This window comes from Arachis stenosperma, chromosome 4, assembly GCF_014773155.1.
Source record: "Arachis stenosperma cultivar V10309 chromosome 4, arast.V10309.gnm1.PFL2, whole genome shotgun sequence".
Classification (NCBI taxonomy): Eukaryota; Viridiplantae; Streptophyta; class Magnoliopsida; order Fabales; family Fabaceae; genus Arachis; species Arachis stenosperma.
This window is the reverse complement of record NC_080380.1, coordinates 147959244-147981628: the sequence shown is the minus strand read 5'-3', so window position 1 is coordinate 147981628 and position 22385 is coordinate 147959244. Positions and strand designations below refer to the sequence as shown.

The following is a 22385-nucleotide window of genomic DNA, read 5'->3' as shown; positions in this document are numbered from 1 at the left end:
TGATTCTATAGAAGAACCGGTCTCCATGAACCGGTCTGCCATGATTCTCAGATGACGACGCAGTCAAAGCACAAAATACATGACAGTTACAACAAGTTCATTATCTTTTATTTCAAATTATTCTCAACGTATACGTAATAGAATGAAAAATTAAAATATAATTATAACAATTATTTGTATTATTTTTTATTAATTTATTCAAAAAATAATTAAATTTTGAAGCTAATTGGTATAAAATATTATAGATATAAAACTAAAAAAAAATTATTTGTATGAGAATGAGCCTAATAAATAATTATTCTATTTAATATATAATTAAGAGTATTTTTTTTCTTTGCCAACAGCTATAGTTCAAATGACATAGTCTCGATATTCACTTAAGAGTTGGTAAAAAAAAAAAGAATACTTCTTTTTTTATTAACTTTTTTAAACATTAGTTATTTATTTTACATACAATATAGAAATAAATGAATATAATATTTATTGAGTAGACGCAGTTATGTAAAAAAATTTTATTGTCATAGTATTTGAACCAAAGAAAAAAAAGTATTATTTTAAAAAAATTAATAATATATTTTTAATAATATTCTTAATATAAAATAATAAATTTTAAATATTTTTTAAATAATATATATTAACTAAAATAATAAAATTATCCCAAATAATATATTATAAATATAGTAAAATAACATATTTAAATAAAAAAATTGTTAATAAAAAATTATATAAATTTTTGTTTCGCACAAAATAAAATTATTATATGTTTGTTTGTTTTTTATGTTGTATATATATATATTTTAATTAAATTAATATAATACAAAATCTTTTATCATTCTGTTTATATTTAATGTTTTAATTTTGTTTCTCACAAAATAAATATATATATATATATATATATATATATATATATATATATATATATATATATATATATATATAACACAAAATTTTTTATCATTGTGTTTATATTTAATATTATAATTTTATTTCACATAAAACAAAATTTATTTAAATTTTAATATTATATACATAATATATATATAACACAATTTTTTATTATTGTGTTTATATTTAATATTGTTACGTTGGGTAACCGGAGATAATGGGCTTGACTCGTTAGGTTGGTCCAAACGCTTGTGGAGGGAAACCTTCGAAGAGAATCGCGCTCTTAGGCTTCCGTCCGACTTGCGAGTACGAGTGAATGGGATGGTACCTGCAAAAACACTCCGATGCCTAAGTCAGCAAGGGTGTAAGCAGGTCTAGAGAGTATTGGGGCTTAGAGATACCTGAGGGATGTCAGTGTATTTATAGTGGTGAACCAATAACCACCGTTGGAGTAGTTCCACTTTTTAGGGTGTATAACCGTCCCTTTATCTTAAGGAGGTTACGATATGGCCTCTGGAAGTGGGTAGAGAGATTTTAGGGGCAGTTACTCATTTAAATGAGTGTTTATCTGCCCGCCAATCTTCGTCCCCGATTTTTTTGGGATAAGTCATGGTGAGAACCGACTTCGTAGGGAGAAGGTCGGTATAGGACGAGGCTCAATCCTTTGGATCGGGCCTTTTGAGTAATTTGAGTAGATACTCTTTTTAATTATTAAAGCTAAACATTTTAAAATTTAAAATACTATTAATATAACTATTTAAATCAATTTTCACATATTAAAGAACACTCAATAATAAAAAATAACTTTAAAAAACTATTTAGTTAATCGTTCTTATAAAAATAGTAGTGCAAATTAAATAATAATAATAATAATGTCTTAGGAGTTGTATGTTACATTTGATTTTGTTTTTCGTGGCTGCATTTGGAAAAATTATAATTATAATCAATAATTATAATAAAAATTTACATACATAATCAAATTAGGATAAAATACTTAAATAAATCAAAGAACCATTAATATTATCCAATAATCTCAAAATAAAAAACGTTAAGTAGATGTCTCTATACATATATATATGTAAATCCAATTGATTTAATTCGAATTACATATTCCGGTACTAAATCGAATCAATTTGAGTTGAATTAGTAGAATTTATTGGTAAATCGAAATTATTATTTGATTAAAATTACTAAATATCGATATTAAAAATATAACCTATGAGTAGTAAATTGAATCAATTAGATTCGATTTACTACGGAATTACTTAAAACTTTTAATTTAAAGTTACAAATTACATATTGTATAAATATATTTGAACTTTGAGAAATAATATATTTTAACTCTTGTCACTTCAGAGGATTATACTTTATATTAACTTTTTCAGCATCAAAAATTTTGGTAATGATTCTTTAGATGCTAATGAGTCAAAGAATAACTTTTAGTGAATTTTTAGAAATCGTTTATTGTTCTATTTTAAATTAATAAGTTAATAAAAATATAGATTTTCTGAAATTTAAACTAGAACACAAAAATTGAATTTCTATTTTTATTCGTTTTAATTTTTTTAATATTTTATTTAAATCCAAATAGGGATATTTTTTATTGACATTTATGTTTTAAAGTTAATATAGAATAAATAAACAATTAACTTAACAATAATAAATATCAATAATTTATATCAGTACTAAATCAAATTAAACTGATTCGATTTACTATATATAGGTTATTCAGTAGTAAATCGAATCAACTAGATTCGATTACATATAAATACTGTATTAGTAGTTAATCGAATCTACTTTTTACTATATTTTGAATATCAATCCTTGATAATTCAAATCAAATAACTTCGATTTACCAATAATTCTACTAATTCGGCTTAAATTGATTTGATTTAGTACCAACATGTGTAATTCGAGTTAAATTAATTCGATTTACATAAATATATGTATGGAGATATCTACGTAATATTTTTTTATTTTAGGATTATTGGATAATATGGGTGACTTTTTGATTTATTTAAGTGTTTTACCTATAAAATTAACTATTAAATTAATTATTATATATTTATATATAAATACATAAATTATTTAATTTATTTTTAATATTTATTTTACATTCTAACGTATATTTTTTACGGTTAATTAATTTGATAAGTGATGTTTTTCCATATAACATAATTATAATTATAATTTATATATGCTTAATCCTAATTTTTCTTTCAAAATGTAATTTTTACTCCAAATTCTGATTTTCCTCCTCATTTATATTTTTATATTCTCTCAAAGCTTTTTACGCTTGTCATTATTTTGATTTAGGGAAAAAAATTCCACTAATAACACACCTTTCTAGGAATCTTTTTATTAAATTCATTTCTAAAATTTTATTTTATTTTTTTATTATTTATGATGAATTATGAGCTTAATTTATTCAATCTAAAACTTCTTTTTCTTTGTTTACTTTGCAATAACAAGATTTTCTTTAGTCATGTATAATTGTACAAAGAATATCGTAATTTTGTAAAATTATGAATATAGTTTAAAAATTTTTCAAAAAATTGAAATGATAGAAACTGCATTTTCAACTTGTCGTTTTTTATAATTTAATTTATAAAGTACTTTCTTTTCTCTAACTAAATAAAATTAAATATTTTTAGTATTTAAAATTTTGTGTTTATAAGTTTATTCATGAAATAACTTTTTTTTATATTTGTTTGTTTTAAAAAAGAAAAAACAAATGACTATTTTCTTTTTTTTTTTTTCCTCCAAAAACAGAAGTCCAAAACTGACCCTTCCCGTCCAAAGTCATTTGTTTTCAAGGAAATTTTTCGAAGTCCCAGGGTTTCGTGAATTGCTATATGAATTGCGAAAATCACAACATTCCAAGCACGGATAATAAGATTATATGAAAAAGAAGTGGCAGAACACACACTGAACAAACCAAAAGAGCAATCGAGCATGGAGAAGAAGAGCATTCACGACATTCTCCCTGTTGAGTTGATTCACAGAATCTTACCGAGAGTTCCGGCCAAACATCTAGCTCGCCTCAGGTGCGTTTCGAAGCTGTGGTACTCTCTCATTTCCGATCCACACTTTGCTGAAATGCATTTTCACCACTCTCCCGCTTCCACATGCGTCTTCATAGAAAATGGCACTATGGCTTGCTTAGTTGACTTAGACGCACTATTTCGTGACAACAATTATGCATTACAAGTAAGAAAGGTGTCTCCCCCTCTCAAGATGAAATCACTACCTCGTTTTGAGGTCCTGGGATCCTGCAGAGGCTTTGTTCTCTTACATCAACACGGAAGATTTCTTGTGGTATGGAACCCGCTGACTGGATCTAGCAAATTGATATCCTACTCTCATATTGCTTCTCGTTTTAAGCCCAGGGTCTGGAGTTCCTTCGATTTCGATGTGTATGGATTTTGTTATGATGCCTCACATGATGATTACCTAGTTTTTTTAGGTTGGCAGAATGAGCATGGTCGAGATCACTTTCATTGCTTTTCCTTGAGAACCAATTCATGGATTGATTTTGGTGATGCACTCCTCAAACCATTGGGGTTTGATAATTGGCATTCTTGTGGGCTGTTCTTGAATGGCGCTTTTCATTGGGTGCCTTCCCCTCCTAAAGATTACAGGGATGCTATTCTTATCTTTGATCTCAAAGAAAGGACTTTCTCAACGATATCTGCACCGGAACAATTGGGAACGAACTATTTTTCAAGTCTCACCCTACTAGGAGGCTGCCTAGCCTTATATTATTACAATGATGATAGCCATAAAACTGAGATATGGGTGATGAAAGAATATAAAGTGCGCTCATCTTGGACTCTCTATCAGATTCCTTTTTGCTTTCAGCCTCTGTACTTATCCAGTGCTATGGATCTTTTTGGAAAAGGTTATGACTATAAATGGCAGTTATACATATATAATTTCAGAGAAGAGAGGCTCCAACGTTTTGAACATTATTGTTTTTTAATTGGCTACGCTGCAGCTGATGCTGTATATACAGAGAGTCTCTTGCCACTCCCTAGTGACCTTAAGGATAAGGATAAGGAGGAAAACGGTATGTCGCTATTCTCCTATGTTTAATGAAAAAGTTTTGTGTAATATGCATTATGTATTAAGTTCCAATCAAATGTAGCTTTTGTCTATGGATGGTGAAATTTGAATTTATTAATGTTTAGGGAATCATGAATCACTGTCTTGCTTCCTATAGACCGATCTTCTGGTGAAGTTTCCAAGTTTAGATCGGTTCATGTCTAAAGCTTTGACTCTTATCAGTTAAGCTTTTTTGCAGGCCATCAAGTTCTTCAGGAATGTTATGAACTGCTTGATGTTGCTGATGGCTAGCATCACGAAGGATTCAAACGAAGAAAGAATACAAGTGAACAGCTTGACATGTGGAGAAGAACATTTAAAAAGTGCAGATGAACTTTAAAATCCGATATATCTTTTTGATCAAATTTAATAGTACTATTTCTTAGTTATGCAGAACTTTAGATGTTTTGTTTTGTTGATTGCATACTATTTGTTTTAATCTTACCTTTTAGCATTGTTATTTTTAGAAGGTCACTAGCGAGTGATGGTAATTGGTAAACCCAGGAAAAAAAAGGAATTTACAGTAGATGAGAATTGTTATATTTTGAGTATATAAATTAACACACAGATCAAAATGTTCCACCACATCCATTAACACTAATATAGCATTAATCTTTATATTCAGTGCTACTCATAAAGCCGCTACATGTTCACCATTGTCAATCCATACTTTTTATAATGGTCTTTGCATCAACTTGTTTGTTTTTGTTGCTGCCTCTTGCTCCCATAATCTTCTAAATTTGAACTCCTACTCTATTTTGTAAATAATGCATAGGTTTTGAAACAACCTCTTCTTGACCATCACTTTATTCTTACAATATTAGGTGATAATGATATAAGAAAAAGAGAATATTACATTTAAAAAATGACTAAAATAAAATTGATATTAACTTTATTCGAAACTAATCATAGTAAATATGACACAATTTTTTTTCAAAAATAAAAATAGAGCAAAGTCTAAAATTAAACAATTGAAATTGATGAAGAATTAGTGGTTTATATATAAATATTTACAAAGGATCAAAAGGACCAATTAATCAAAAAAATAATTTAATCAATTTTAATTCTAATTCAAGATAAGAAAGGATCGCCAATAAATGAAAAATGATTGTGATGTAATGAAGAATAGTTTTGATATAAGAATTTGGATATCCTTTAAATTTTAAATTTGTATTTTAGAGGGTAAAGTGTGATTTTCTACTTTTGAATGGTTTCTCTCATATTTATTTTTGGTCTCACCTATAAAATAAATGGTGAGAGATCATTCTTTACTCTCTAAAGTGAAATTCAAATTTTAGAGAATCCAAATCCTTGATATAATTAGGATACTTTATTAATTAACAATTTATATTATTCATTATTAATTATTTAGTATTTTTAATTACTATTTAAAATTATTTTGCCTTTTTTTTATAGATTTATTATTTTAATGTCTAATAAATTAATTAAATTAATATAATTTTTTTTAGAAAAAATGTCATTTTAAAATGAGATTCATTAATGATATAAAATATTAAAATTATATTAATTCATTAATTAAAATATATTATTAGAATCAAATGTTGTAAACTTTCAAATAACTAAAATTTATTAATTTTAATTAGTTAAATTAGTATAAAATAAGAAAATGATTATTTACCAGGCTAAATAAATGAAAGAATATCACTCAGCAAATGTTACAACAATTACATTATTAATTAAAAAAAGAATCAATTCAATCAATTCAAATTTTAATACAAAATAGACAATTTATATTATTTATAATTTTAAAAGTACGTAACTGGTAACAATTTATATTATAATTATTTTTATCATTATTATTTTGTTCAACTTAATTAATTATTATAAATATTGACAAAAATTAGTTTATTAGTGATAATTTATTTGGTTTGATAAAGTACACAAAATAAATGGAGATAAAATTTAAAGAGCATGACATATTAGGATAACACATTAATAGTTAAAAAAAAACTAATTTATAATAACCTAATTTATATTTTACAATATAATTAAAACATAATTTATAATTTTTTGTTTTATAATTAACCGGTATTCTTTAAACTTTTTGGTTAAATCTCCTATATCGATAAATTTTCTCTATAAAAAATAAATTCGTAATGAATTATTACGGTAAAAAACAATTAATAAAATCAAGAAAAAATTATTAAAGGAATCAAATAAAAGATAAAAGATAGAGTAGAAGTTTGTTAATTATGCTAAAAATTAAATTCTAAAAGTTTGTATCTTATAAGACATATATAATCAATTTTATTACTAATTTTAACTTTATACATTTTTTATATTCAAAAAAGTATATAATATTGTATCTATTTTAAAGAAAATAGGACTCTTTAAATACACTATATAATGTATAATGTGTAATTTAAGAATTATAAATTAAAAAATATCTAAAATTTTATAATAATATTTAAAATTTTCAATAACAATAATACCAAAAATTTAAATCTACTAAAATAAATTCTAAATCTCAATTCAATAATTGCGTTTTATTTTGGTGACTTCAAATCTTCAATAGTTACCTACTTACCTTTTATGCATTTTGTTTGAATTTGAATTTTAAAATTTAATTTGTATCTTTTTCTTTTCTTCTAATATATATTTTTTGGCAAAAGAATGGAAAAAAAAACTTATCAGACAAATTAAAAAATATTCTATTAAAAAAATATTATAAAAAAATATATAATTGAAAAAAAAATAAAAATATTAATAATAATAATAAAACATAAAAAATAAAACTTATATTAAAAAATACTAGAAAAGAAATTATAAAATTTATCTAATAATAATAATGATGATAAATAACGTTGCTAGTTTAGCCTTTTAGCCTCTACGTCTTATTATATAGTGTTTACTCTTTTTTTTTTCCCTTCTGTTTGCTTTCTGTTTTTTCTTCTAATTGTTAAAGCATAAAAAAATTAAAAAGTAATTCAAAAAAATAAAAACAGACATATCAATAGTAACTATATAAATAAAAATAGACTAAAATAAACAGAATTAAAGTAAAATAAAATTACATATAAAGAGGAGAAAAAAAAGAATTAAAATAGCAAAACTGATAAAGGATGATTTTACAAGTTTATTTTTCTATATTTATTATATTTAAAAGACTAAAAAATAATTAATTTTTATTTATTATATTCAATTTAAATAAATAATAAATTATCTTGTTTTAATTTAGTCATTAAATTTACAAGGTTTGATTTTGACTATATAAATTAAAATACTATTAATATATGATTTTTTTTCAAAAAATCAAATAAGAAATAAGTTAAAAATGTTATAAAATAACTAAATAAATAAGGAAGAAGTAACTAACATAAAGTAAAGAAATATAATTAGATAACAATATTAACCACAATTACTATCTCAATATAAAAGATATGATACTTATATATTTACATATATGTATTAATGTATGAAAGAAAGAAAGAGAGGAAGAATTTTGTATATAGACAATATAAAGAGAGAGAGAATTCTTATTGCTTGTGTGTGTAAAAGTTTCAGCCTATGCCCCTATTTATACATGTGCAAGGCTTTACTTTTTCAAACTAGATTAAATACAATCACCCTTGGTAAACTAAGTCTCATAGAAAATGGTCATCCACATCATTCATCCTTATCACAACAATCCTTATCACAACACTCCCCCTTGGATGACCATTTAGGATTATTGCCTCGTTAAAACCTTACTAAAGAAAACCCAATGGGAAAAAAACTTTAGTGAAGGAAAAAGAGTACAATATCCTTTGTGATGGGGACTGCCTCATTAAAAACCTTGTCAAGAAAAACCCAGTGGGAAAAAACCTGACCAAGGAAAAAAGAGTACAGTCTCCCCCTCTTGCCGACATCATTTAATGTTTCGAAATCGGCGCATCCCAATCTCATGTACCAATCTTTCAAAGGAGGATTTTGGGAGTGACTTTGTGAATAAATCTGCCAGATTGTCACTTGAGCGGATCTTTGATATATCCGCCTTTAAGTTGAGCAATACATGCTGTATTATCTTCAAACAAGACAGTTGGAGCTATCTTCTGATCCATCAGTCCACATGATGACATAATATATTGAATCAAATTCCTCAGCCAAAAACACTCGCGACTAGCTTCATGAATTGCCAGTATTTCGGCATGATTAGAGGATGTTGCAGCAATCGTCTGTTTCGTGGACCTCCATGATATAGCTGTTCCACCATATGTAAACAGGTATCCTGTTTGAGATCTCCCTTTATGTGGATCAGACAAGTATCCGGCATCTGCATAGCCAACTAGTTGTGACTTGGATCCATAGGGATAAAACAATCCCATATCAACCGTCCCATGAAGATATCGAAAGATTTGTTTGATTCCACTCCAATGTCTTCTGGTTGGAGAGGAACTATATCTTGCTAGTAAATTCACAACAAATGATATGTCAGGTCGCGTATTATTAGCAAGATACATTAGCGCTCCAATGGCACTAAGATATGGTACTTCAGGACCAAGTATATCTTCATTCTCTTCTTTAGGACGGAATTGATCCTTTTTCACATCTAAAGATCTTACAATCATTGGGGTACTTAATGGATGTGACTTATCCATATAAAATCTCTTCAAGATCTTTTCTGTGTATGTTGTTTGATGAATAAAGATCCCACTTTTTATATGCTCGATCTGCAGGCCGAGACAAAATTTAGTTCTTCCAAGATCTTTCATCTCAAACTCTTCTTTTAGAGTTTTTATAATTGTTGGAATCTCTTCAGGAGTCCCAATGATATTTAAATCATCAACGTACACAGCAATTATAATGAATCCAGAAGCTGTTTTCTTTATGAAAACACACGGGCATATATCATCATTCTTGAAACCGTTTTTGGCCAGATACTCAGTAAGACGATTATACCACATTCGTCCAGATTGCTTTAGACCATATAAAGATCTTTGCAATTTGACTGAGTATAACCCTTGCGAATATTCATTATATGGTTTAGATATCTTTAGTCCTTCAGGGACTTTCATATAGATATCCCAATCTAATGAGCCGTATAAATAGGCTGTTACCACATCCATTAAATGCATATGCAGTTTATGATATGCAGATAAACTGACCAAATAACGCAATGTTATCGCATCCACTACAGGGGAATACGTTTCTTCATAATCTATACCGGGCCTTTGTGAAAAACCTTGTGCCACAAGTCGGGCTTTATAGCGCACAACTTCATTTTTCTCATTTCGTTTTCTCACAAATACCCATTTGTATCCAACAGGTTTTACATCTTCAGATGTACGGACTACAGGTCCAAAGACTTCACGTTTTGCAAGTGAGTCTAATTCAGCCTTCATGGCTTCTTTCCATTTTGGCAAATCATTCCTTTGTCGACATTCTTCGACTGATCTTGGCTCAAGATCCTTACTTTCATGCATGATATCTAATGCCACATTATATGCAAATATTTCATTGACAATTGTCTTATTTCGGTCCCATTTCTCTCCTGTAAAGACATAATTTATCGAGATCTCGTCATTTTCACAATTTTCAGGTACCTGAACGTCTTCTGGCGTTATATCAGAATTTTGGACAACTGCAGGTGTCCTTACTATGTCTTTTTCAACAGGAATATTTACCTCTTTTCTCTTTCGAGGATTTTTATCTTTGGAACCGACAGGCCTGCCACGCTTCTGGCGTGTATTTGCTTCCGTGGCTATTTGTCCTACTGGGACATCAATTCGAATTGGGGCATTTTCCGCCCTGCCATGCTTCTGGCGTGAATTTGCTTCAGTGGCTACTTGTCCTACTGGGACATCAATTCGAATTGAGGCATTTTCCGCTGGTATATAAGATTTGGTTATCCTCTTTGTATCAGAAAATGCATCAGGCAATTCATTTGCTATTCTTTGCAAATGTATAATCTTTTGAACTTCTAGTTCACATTGCCCTGATCGAGGATCTAAATGCATCAATGATGATGCATTCCAATTAAGTTCCTTTTCAGGAAACTTATTCTCTCCCCCTAATGTTGGAAATTTTTGATTCATCAAAATGACAATCCGCAAACCGGGCTTTAAATACATCTCCCGTTTGTATCTCAAGATACCTTACTATAGAGGGAGAATCATATCCAACATATATCCCCAATTTTCTTTGGGGTCCCATTTTGGTACGATTAGGTGGTGCAATGGGAACATATATCGCACACCCAAATATTCTTAAATGGGAGACATTTGGCTGCTGGCCAAAAGCTAATTGCATAGGAGAGAACCGATGGTAACTCGTTGGCCTCAAACGAATAAGTGCTGCGGCATGTAAAATAGCATGCCCCAAACCGAAGTTGGGAGATTTGTTCTCATAAGTAAGGGTCTAGCAATCAATTGGAGGCGTTTAATAAGTGATTCTGCTAACCCATTTTATGTGTGAACATAAGCTACTGGATGTTCAACACTTATTCCATTAGCCATACAATAAGCATCAAATGCTTGGGAAGTAAATTCACCAGCATTATCAAGACGAATTGTTTTGATTGGATTTTCTGGAAATTGTGCTTTTAATCGAATAATTTGAGCCAGTAATCTCGCAAACGCCAGGTTGCGAGAAGATAATAAGCACACATGTGACCATCTCGATGATGCGTCTATCAGGACCATGAAATATCTAAAAGATCCACATGATGGATGAATAGGTCCACATATATCACCTTGAATCCTTTCTAGGAATTCAGGGGACTCAAATCCAATTTTTACTGGTGATGGCCTTAAAATTAACTTCCCTTGAGAACATGCAGCACAACAAAATTCACTAGTTTTAAGAATCTTCTGGTCCTTTAGTGAATGTCCATGAGAGTTTTCAATAATTCTTCTCATCATGGTTGTTCCCGGATGACCCAAACGGTCGTGCCAAGTTATGAATTTATTTGGGCTAGTAAACTTCTGGTTTACAGTGGCATGTGATTCAATTGCACTAATCTTGGTATAATACAACCCAGATGAAAGTGAGGGTAATTTTTCTAATATAACTTTCTTATTTGAATCATGAGTTGTGATACATAAATACTCATGATTTCCCTCATTCATTGTCTCAACATGATATCCATTTCAGCGAATATCTTTGAAACTCAACAAGTTCCTCAGAGACTTGGTAGATAATAGTGCATTATTTATTATAAATTTTGTTCCTCCAAGAAACAAAATTATAGCTCTTCCGGAGCCTTCTATCACATTGCCTGAGCCAATAATAGTATTAGCATACTCTTCTTTTGGCACAAGATGGGTAAAATATATATTACTTTTAAGAATAGTGTGCGAACTTGCACTATCCGCAAGGCAGATATCTTCAGAATATATCCTTACCATTTTTCTTCAAAAACAAATAATAATAATAATAAAATGAGTAAAAGTACATGCACAGTAAAATTATTCACATGAATACTTAACAAACACATACATATATCAAATTATTCCATCATTGATCAAATAGCCAATATCTCCTTCAGAATCCTTAAAGAAATTAGATACATCATAATGAGTGATGGAATTTTCATCATTTGAAACAAAATTTGTTTCCTTTTCTTTGTCATCCATTTTCAAGGATGCTTGATAAAGATCAACTAGGTGCCTTGGGGTACGACAGGTACGTGACCAATGGCCCTTTCCACCACAACGGAAACATTTATCCTCAATTGATTTACTTTACCCATTATTTCTTTCTTTATCCCACTTCTGGTGAGATCTTTTCTTGTGAGCATAATTTCTTTTCCTTCTATAATTTTTCTTGTTATCAAAATCTTGTCATTTACCTCTTCTGGGGTTATAATTTGCCGCATTTGCTTCAGGAAATGGGGCGGCGCCAGCTGGGCGCGCTTCATGATTTTTTAAGAGCAACTAATTGTTGCGTTCAGCAACAAGAAAGCAAGTAATTAACTCAGAACATTTTTAAATTCTTTTTCTCAATACTGCTGCTGCAGGAGCACAATCAAGATATGGAAGGTCGAGAAAATTTTCTCTAACATATCGGGTTTGAGGAGGTATAACCGTCTTTTGATGATTGTACATTTCTTCAAGGTCTTTCCACAGATCTGCAGGATCTTTTAATGTGGGATATTCATTTTTCAATCATACGTCAACATGACGACGAAGAAAAATCATAACTTTGGCTTTATCCTTCTGGGATGCATTATTTTCAGCCTTAATGGTATCTCCAAGATCCATTAAATCAAGATAGATTTTAACATCTATATCCATGATAAATAATTATTTCGAAATATATCAAGAGCATCAAATTTAAGATGAGAGAGCTTCAACATAATGAAAATTTGTTACCTGGAGTCTTCCTAAAATTTCATTAGAGCTTCGTGCTGATAACGTGTTATAAAATAACTAAATAAATAAGGAAGAAGTAACTAACATAAAGTAAAGAAATATGATTAGATAACAATATTAACCACAATTACTATCTCAATATAAAAGATATGATACTTATATATTTACATATATGTATTAATGTATGAAAGAAAGAAAGAGAGGAAGAATTTTGTATATAGACAATATAAAGAGAAAGAGAATTCTTATTGCTTGTGTGTGTAAAAGTTTCAGCCTATGCCCCTATTTATACATGTGCAAGGCTTTACTTTTTCAAACTAGATTAAATACAATCACCCTTGGTAAACTAAGTCTCATAAAAAATGGTCATCCACATCATTCATCCTTATCACAACAATCCTTATCACAACAAAAAAAACTATATAGCTAATCATTCTTATAAAAGTAGTCAAATAATAATAATGTCTTAGAAGTTTATCTTACATTTGATCGTGCCTTTTGTAGGTGCAATAGGAGAAGTTATAATTATAATAAAAGTATTATATACATACTAAAATTAGTTATTAAATTAATTATTATATATTTATAAATAAATATATAAATTATTTAATTTATTTTTAATATGTATTTTATATTTTAAAATAAATTATTTACGAATAATTAATTTATTTTTCACACATAACATAGTTATAATTATAATTTATATATGCTTAATCTATCCTAATTTTTCCTCCAAAATTTAATTTTTACTCTAAATTCTAAGTTTCCTCCGCATCTATATTTTTATATCCTCTCAAAGGTTTTTCACTTGTCATTATTTTGATTTAGGGAAAAAAATTCCACTAAGAACACACCTTTTAAGGAACTTTTTATTAATTTTCTTTTATTTTTTTATTATTTATGATGAATTATGAGCTTTATTCTAATTCTAAAACTTCTTTTTCTTTGTTTACTTTGCAATTGTAACAAGAATTTTTTATTCATGTATAGTTGTAAAAAGAATATTGTATTTTGTAAAATTATGAATATAGTTTAAAAGTTTTTCAAAAAATTTAAATGATATAAACTGTATTTTCAACTTGTCGTTTTTTATAATTTAATTTATAAAGTACTTTTTTTTCTCTAACAAAATAAAATTAAATATTTTTAATATTTAAAAATTTGTGTTTATAAGTTTATTCACGAAATAACTTTTTTTATTTGTTTGTTTTAGAAAAGATAAAATAAATAACTATTTTCTTTTTTTCGTCGAATAGCGAATCCAAAAACCAAAAGTCCAAAACTGACCCTTCCCTTGCAAAGTCTTCTGTTTTCAAGGAAAATTTTCAAGTCCCGGGGTTTCGTGAATTGCTGTATGAATTACGAAAAGCACAACATTCCAAGCTCGGATAATAAGATTATAAGAAGTGGCAGAGGCACACACTGAACAAACCAAAAGAGCAATCGAGCATGAAGAAGAAGAGCATTCATGACATCCTCCCTGTTGAGTTGATTCACAGAATCTTCCTGAGAGTGCCAGCCAGCCATCTCTTTCGCCTCAGGTGCGTTTCGAAGCTCTGGTGCTCTCTCATTTCCGATCCACACTTTGCGGAACTGCATTTTCACCACTCTCCCGCTTCCTCCAACGCACTCATCTTCATACAAAAATGCAGTCCGGCATTCTTTGTTTACTTAGACGCACTACTTAGTGACAACAATGATGCATTACAACTGAAAAGGGTGCCTCCCCCTTTCAAGATGAAATCACCACCTCATTTTGAGGTCCTAGGATCCTGCAGAGGCTTTGTTCTCTTACGTCATCGGCGAAAAAATTTTCTTGTGCTATGGAACCCACTGATTGGATCCAGCAAAAGAATATCCTACTCTCGTATTGTTTCTACTCATTGTAAGAACAAGCCCTATAGGAATTCCCGCGATTTCTATGTGTCTGGATTTGGTTATGATGCATCACAGGATGACTTCTTGCTTCTTGTAGCTTGCCATGATAAGCACCATCAAGTTCACTTTAATTGCTTGTCCTTGAGAACCAATTCATGGAATAATATTGATTATGCACTCCCCAAACCCTTCCATTTTTATAACTGCTATTCTCGTGGGTTGTTTTTGAATGGCGCTATTCATTGGGGGCCTTCCTATCTTGAAGATTATAGGGATGCTATTCTTATCTTTGACCTCAAGGAAAGGACTTTCTCAACTATATCTTCCCCGGAACAACTGGTAATGAGTTCATACGGCTATCCAGGTTTCCTCCTACTAGGAGGCTGCCTAGCCTTGTATTATCACAATAATGATAGCCATAACACTGACATATGGGTGATGAAAGAATATAAAGTGCAGTCGTCTTGGACCCACTATCAGATTCCTTGCAAAGTCTTTCAGCCATTGTGCTTATCTAATAATGGTGATATTATTGGAAGATATTATCAAAATACAGGGTATTTCATATACAATGTCAAAGGAGACCTGCTCAAGCATTTTAAAAATCTTCATGGTCCGCTTCCCTCCTGTGAAACCACTACTGTGTATAGAGAGAGCCTCTTGCCACTCCCTAGTGACCTTAAGAAAAAGGATAATAGGTATGTTAACTATTCTCCTATGCTTTGCACCAAGTTATTCCCGTTAATTTTCATTGCATTGTGATTAATGAGAAAGTGATGTATATTATGCATCAATTTGCAATCAAACGTGACTCTTATATACGGATGATGAAATTTGAATTTATCAATGCTTATGGAATCATTAATAATAACTGTCTTGCTTCCTATAGACCGGTCTTGTTGTGAGGTTTCCAAGTTTTGATAGTTTTTATGTCTAAAGCTTTGACTCTTACCGGTTGAGCTTTTTTTTTTGCAGGCCATCGAGTTCTTCAAGAATGTTTTGAACAGCTTGATGTTACAAGTGAACAGCTTGACATGTGGAGAAGAACATTTGAAAAGTGCAGATGATCTTTAAAATTCAATGTATCTTTTGAATCAATTCTAATAGTAATATTTCTTAGTTGGTTATGCAGATCTTTAGATGTTTTATTTTGTTGATTACATAACTTTTTCTTTTAACCTTACCCTTTAGCATGGTTGTTTTTGGAAGTTCACTAGCAAGTTATGGTTAACCCAGAAAAAAAGAATTTACAGTAGATGATATTTGTGGAGTATTTAAATTTTCTGCTCTTTTTATATCAAACCAGTAATCAATGGTAGAGGGGCTTACATGAACATGTTTTAAAAGGATATTTACTCCTATAAATAGTTTCGCTTGCACTCTATCTCTGTCCTTTTGCTATAAGAATGAAATGCATGCTTTTTCCTCCATTTATTCATTTTGCTGTGTTATGCTAATTTAACATCAAATTTTATTATGTCATAATCTTATGAATCCAATCCAAAAATTTTTAATTATAGGTCCTTTTTCAGATAATACTTTTCTCTTGCAAACTTAAGATGCAAAGTGTGGAGTCTCTTACAAAATTTCTTTTGCCTCTGTTTAATCGATCGAGCAATATGTGCGTATTTTATTAATCTTGTATCTAGTTTAGTTTTAAACTACTGAAAAAAAAAGGCTGTATTGTGCTGAACTTCCAATTGCTATAGATAAATATACATTTTATAAATAATTTTTAGGTGATGGCTTATTCTTATAAGATTAGGTATATCTCAACGAAATTAGAGTTATAAGCGGTTAACTTAATGTCATATTAGTAACTAATAGTAATCAAGGATATCAGTAAATATGCCATTTCCCAGTTTTGTACATGGAGATAGTTACATAACAAATTGATTATGCTTATTACTTGATGTTGATTATGAGAAATCTACTAGGAATCTAGGATGAATACAACTCCAATTATTATTCCAAGAATTACTACTTTACCAATTTTTTTTTAGATCTTAATCCCTCAAACGGGGATGTTTTTGTTTCATGAGTAGCTACTGTTTGGAGGGTTTGGAGATTCGATATACAAAAATTATTATAATAAAAAATTTATATGCACACAAAAAATTAACTATTAAAGTAGTTATTATATATTTGTATATAAATATATAAATTATTTAATTTGTTTTAATATGTATTTTAAAAAATTTTCTTTATATTTTAATTTCTATTCACATTATATTTTCATATTCACTCAAAATTATTTATGCTAATCATTATTTTAATTTTAAAAAAAATTCTAATACTGAATTTTTTTACTAGTATATTTTTCATGAATTTTTTTATTCGGATTTTGTTCTAAAATTTATTTTTTTATTTAAAATAAAATATTATTTTAATCTTTAGTATTTAAACTAAATTCTAAATTCTTTTATATTATCTAACATTAAATCGGACTGTGCAATTTAAATACATCTATCTTTCTAAAAAATTAACACCACACCAACGAAAAACACATGGATCCCAATAACAATGCATAATACCCAATAATGGAGGGGTAAATAGAAAAAAAAAAAAAAAACAAACAACTTACACAATAGATCAAAATGTTCCACCCATATCCATTAACATTAATACTTTTTATATTCACTGCTACCTATAAAGCCGGTGCATGTTCACAAATTTGAATATTCTAAATTTTAAATGTGATTTTCACTCTGAAAGAATGTGCTTGTTTAAATGTTATTATTTTGATAAAAAAAAAATTTAATGAATTTTTTTAAAATTTTTTAGTATGTTTGGTAAATTTTCAGTAGTACAAATAAAAATAATAAAAAATAAAAAATATATTTTTTTAAAAGTTGTAATTTATATTTTTTTAAGATTTTTTTCTTAAAAAAAGATGTTTTTTATGTAATAAATAAATAAAAAATATTTTTATATTATTATACCCAAACATAATTGATAAATAAAAAGATTTTTTTTGCATGAGATATCCAAACATAAAATTATTTTTATTCTTTTATAAGATCTTTTAAAAAAGTTTTTTTTTTTTAAAACTCATTCAAAATGTGATCTCTTACTTTAAATGACTTTTTTTATATTTTTTTGGTCTCACATCTAAAATAAATAATAAAAAATTGTATTTTATCCTCTAAAATAAAAATCAAAATTAAAAAAATCCAAATCCCATGTTCATCATTGTCAATCCATCCTCTTTATAAAGGTCTTTGCATCAACTTGTTTTTTTAATTTTTGTTGCTGTCGCTTGTTCCCATAATCTTCTAAATTTGAACTCCTCTATTTTATAAATAATGCATAGGTTTCGAAACAAACTCTTCGTGAGCATCACTTCATTTTTACAATATTAGGTGATAATGATATAAGTAAGAAAAAAATATTTAAAAAATGATTAAAATAAAATTAATATTAATTTTATTAAAAAATATCTACAATAAATGTGAGATAATTTTTTTTTCCAAAAAAAAAAAGAACAAAGTCTAAAATTAAACAATTGAAATAGATGAAGGATTAGTAATTTATACATAATAGTATGTATAAAGGATTAAAAGGACCAATTAAGCAACAAATAATTTAATCAATTTTAATTCTAATTTAAGATAAGAAAGGATCGCCAATGAATGAAAAAACATTGTGATGTAATGAAGAATTGTTTCAATATAATTAGGATAGTTTGTTAATTAACAAGTTATATTATTCATTATTAATGATTTAGTATTATTAATTGAAAATATTTTAATTGTTTTTTATAGATATATTATTATTTTAATGTCTAATAAATTAATTAAATTAATATAGTTTTTTTGGGAGAGAAATTGTCATTTTAAAATAATATTATTATTAATGATATAAAATATTGAAATTATCTTAATGCATGAATTAAAATATATTATTAGGATAAAAAGTTGACAAAATTCAAAAAACTGAAATTATTAATTTTAATTAGTTAAATTAGCATAAAATAAGAAAATGATGATTTATCAGGCTAAATAAATAAAAAATATCACTGAATAAATGTCACAAGTTAACTTTTAAAGAGTGCTGTACTCCCTACTTTACGTGGAGTGCACTAGCTTTCACCCAATAATTATATTATTAATTGAAAAGGAATAAATTCAATCAATTCAAATTTTAATCTAAAATAGACAATTAAAAGTTACCAATGAATAAAAAAAAGAATATAATAAAGAATAATTTTAGTAATATGATAACTAAATTAAATTATTAGATATAGTTTTTACCTTATTATAATTTTAAGTTTAGAATAATAGATTTTTATAATTTTAAAAATATATAACCGGTAACAATTTATATTATAATTCCTTTTATCATTATTGTTTTGTTCAACTTAATTAATTATTATAAGTAATGACAAAAATTAATTTATTAGTCATAATTAATTTAGTTTGATAAAGTACACAAAATAAATCGAGATAAATTTAAGGAGCATGACATGTTAGGATAACATATTAATGGTAAAGAAAACTAATTTTAAATAGCTTAATTTATATTTTACAATAAAATTAAAACACCATCTAAAATTTTTTATTTTGTGATTAACTAATATTTTTTAAATTTTTTGGTTGAGTCACTTATACTTTATGATTGACAAATTTTCTCAAAAAAATAAATTAATAATAAATTATTACGATCATAAACAATTAATAAAATCAAGAAAAAAAATTATAAAAAGGAATCAAATAAAAGATAAAAGGTAGAGTAGAAATTTATTTTAAAATTAAAAATTTGTCAATTGTGCTAAAAATTCTGAAAGTTTGTATCTTATAAGACATGTATAATTAATTTTGTTACTAATTCTAACTTTATAAACTCTTTATACAAAAAATTATAAAAAGAGTATATAATTTTATATCTATTTTAAAGAAAATAAGACTCTTTAAAGTAAAATAAAATTACACATAAAGAAAAAAAGAAAAGAAAAAAGAGATAAAATAGCAAAATTGATAAAGGATGATTTTTACAATTTTATTCTTTTATTTTGTATATAGAAGATTGAAAAATAATTAATTTTTAACTAATTAAGTTAATTTGTATTTATTATATTTGATTTAAATAAGTAACAAATTATCTTATTTCAATTTAGTCATTAAATTTACATTATTTAATTAACTAATTAAGTTAATTTGTATATAGTATATCTTTTTAAATTTGATTTATTATAACATAATAGGAAATAGATAGATATTTATATCATAAAAATCAAATCAATTAATTAATATACATAATTTTAAATTATGTAATATTTAAATATCTAATCAAATTAATTAGTTAATATAATTAATGGTGAAAACGCAAGTGTAGTCGACTTCACGTGAAGTTGACAGTTGAAAGTCATTAGATAAAAATTTGGTCAAATCAATCAAATCATTTTATTATTAAAAACTGATTGAACTTAATAAATTAAAAGAGATAAATAAAAAGTACTCTAAAAAATATGCCATATTAATTTTATTATTAAAAACAGAAATTTAATTTTTATATATAATAGATAGATAATAAATAATAAATAATAGATAATAAATAGTCACATTTCTCCTAGTCAGGAGAGCCGGGGCCTTATAAGTTTTAAGTTTTAACTAATAATTCCATGTGTTTTAAGTTTTGTTTTAACCCTAAAAGAGCAAAGCCAAAGAGGGATCGAGCATGGAGAAGCGACACGAGAGCATGGACGATAATACGACATCCTCCCTGTTGAGTTGATTCACAGAATCTTATTGAGAGTGCCGGCCAAACATCTCGCTTGCCTTAGGTGCTTTTCGAAGCTCTGGTACTCTCTCATTTCCGATCCACACTTTGCTGAAATGCATTTTCACCGCTCTCCCGCTTTCAGAAAAAGGCACTGTGGCTTACTTCGTTGACTTAGACGCGCTATTTCGTGACAACAATGATGCATTACAAGTAAGAAAGGTGTCTCCTCCTTTGAAGATGAAATTACCACCTCATTTTGAGGTCCTGTGATCGTGCAGAGGCTTTGTTCTCTTACGTCGATGGGAAAATTTTCTTATGCTATGGAATCCTGCAAAGAAATATCCTACCCCCGTATTGTTTCTCGTTGTAAGGACAAGGGCTATAGGATTCCCGCGAGTTCCATGCGTGTGGATTTGGTTATGATGCATCACAGGATGACTACTTACTTGTTGTAGCTTGCAATGATATGCATGGCCAAGCTCACTTTAATTGCTTGTCCTTGAGAACCAATTCATTTATTTATTCTGATGCTGCACCCCCCCAAAACCCTTGTGTTCTTATGCCTGGCGTTCTCGTGGGTTGTTCTTGAATGGCCCTATTCATTGGGCGCCTTCCTATCTTGAAGATTACATGAATGCTATTCTTATCTTTGATCTCAAGGAGAGGACTTTCTCAAGGATATCTGCACCGGAACAACTGCTAATCAGTGCATGCGCCTTTCCAGGTCTCGCCCTACTAGGAGACTGCCTATCTTTGTATTGTCACAATTATGGGAGCCATAAAACTTAGATATGGGTGATGAAAGCATATAAAGTGCACTCATCTTGGACTCTCTATCAGATTCCTTGCCCAGGCTTTCGGCCTCTGTGCTTATCCAGTGATATGAATCTTGTTGGACAACGTTATACTTGTCATAAATTGGAGGTCTACATATATAATCTCAGAGAAGAGAGGTTCCAACATTTTAAATATCCATGTTTTTCGGGTCCCGTCTTTGAAGCCAATGCTGTGTATATAAAAAGTCTCTTGCCACTCCCTAGTGACATTGGATAAGGATGAGAAGGAGGAGGAAAAGGGTATGTAACGATTCTCCTATGCTCTACACCAAATTATTCCTGTTAGTAATTCATTGCATTGACTTTTGTATATGGATGATGAAATTTGAATTTGTCAATGCTTATGGAATCATTAATCACTGTGTTGCTTCCTATAGACCGGTCTTGTGGTGAGGTTTTCAAAGTTTAGATCTTTTTCATGTCTATAGCTTGATGTTGCTAAAGGTTAGCATCACGGAGGATTCAAACAAAGAAAGAATACAAGTGAACAGCTTGACACATTGAGAAAACCATTTGAAAAGTGCAGAAAAAGTTTAGTCTCTTTTTAAATCCAACATATCTTTTCAATAAATTCTAATAGTAATATTTCTTAGTTGGTTATGCGGAACTTTAGATGTTTTATTTTGCTGGTTACATAATATATTTTTTC

General features: G+C 28.2%; 1 protein-coding gene across 1 annotated transcript; it reads left to right on the top strand.

The window, feature by feature from the left end:
* The first annotated feature begins 3840 nt into the window (after nt 1-3840).
* Nucleotides 3841-5241, top strand: LOC130975903 (F-box/kelch-repeat protein At3g06240-like). Its single transcript, XM_057900620.1, has 3 exons — nt 3841-4786; nt 4883-4954; nt 5189-5241. Exons 1-3 carry the CDS (start codon nt 3841-3843, stop codon nt 5239-5241), a joined length of 1071 nt encoding a protein of 356 aa, XP_057756603.1.
* Nucleotides 5242-22385: the final 17144 nt, after the last annotated feature.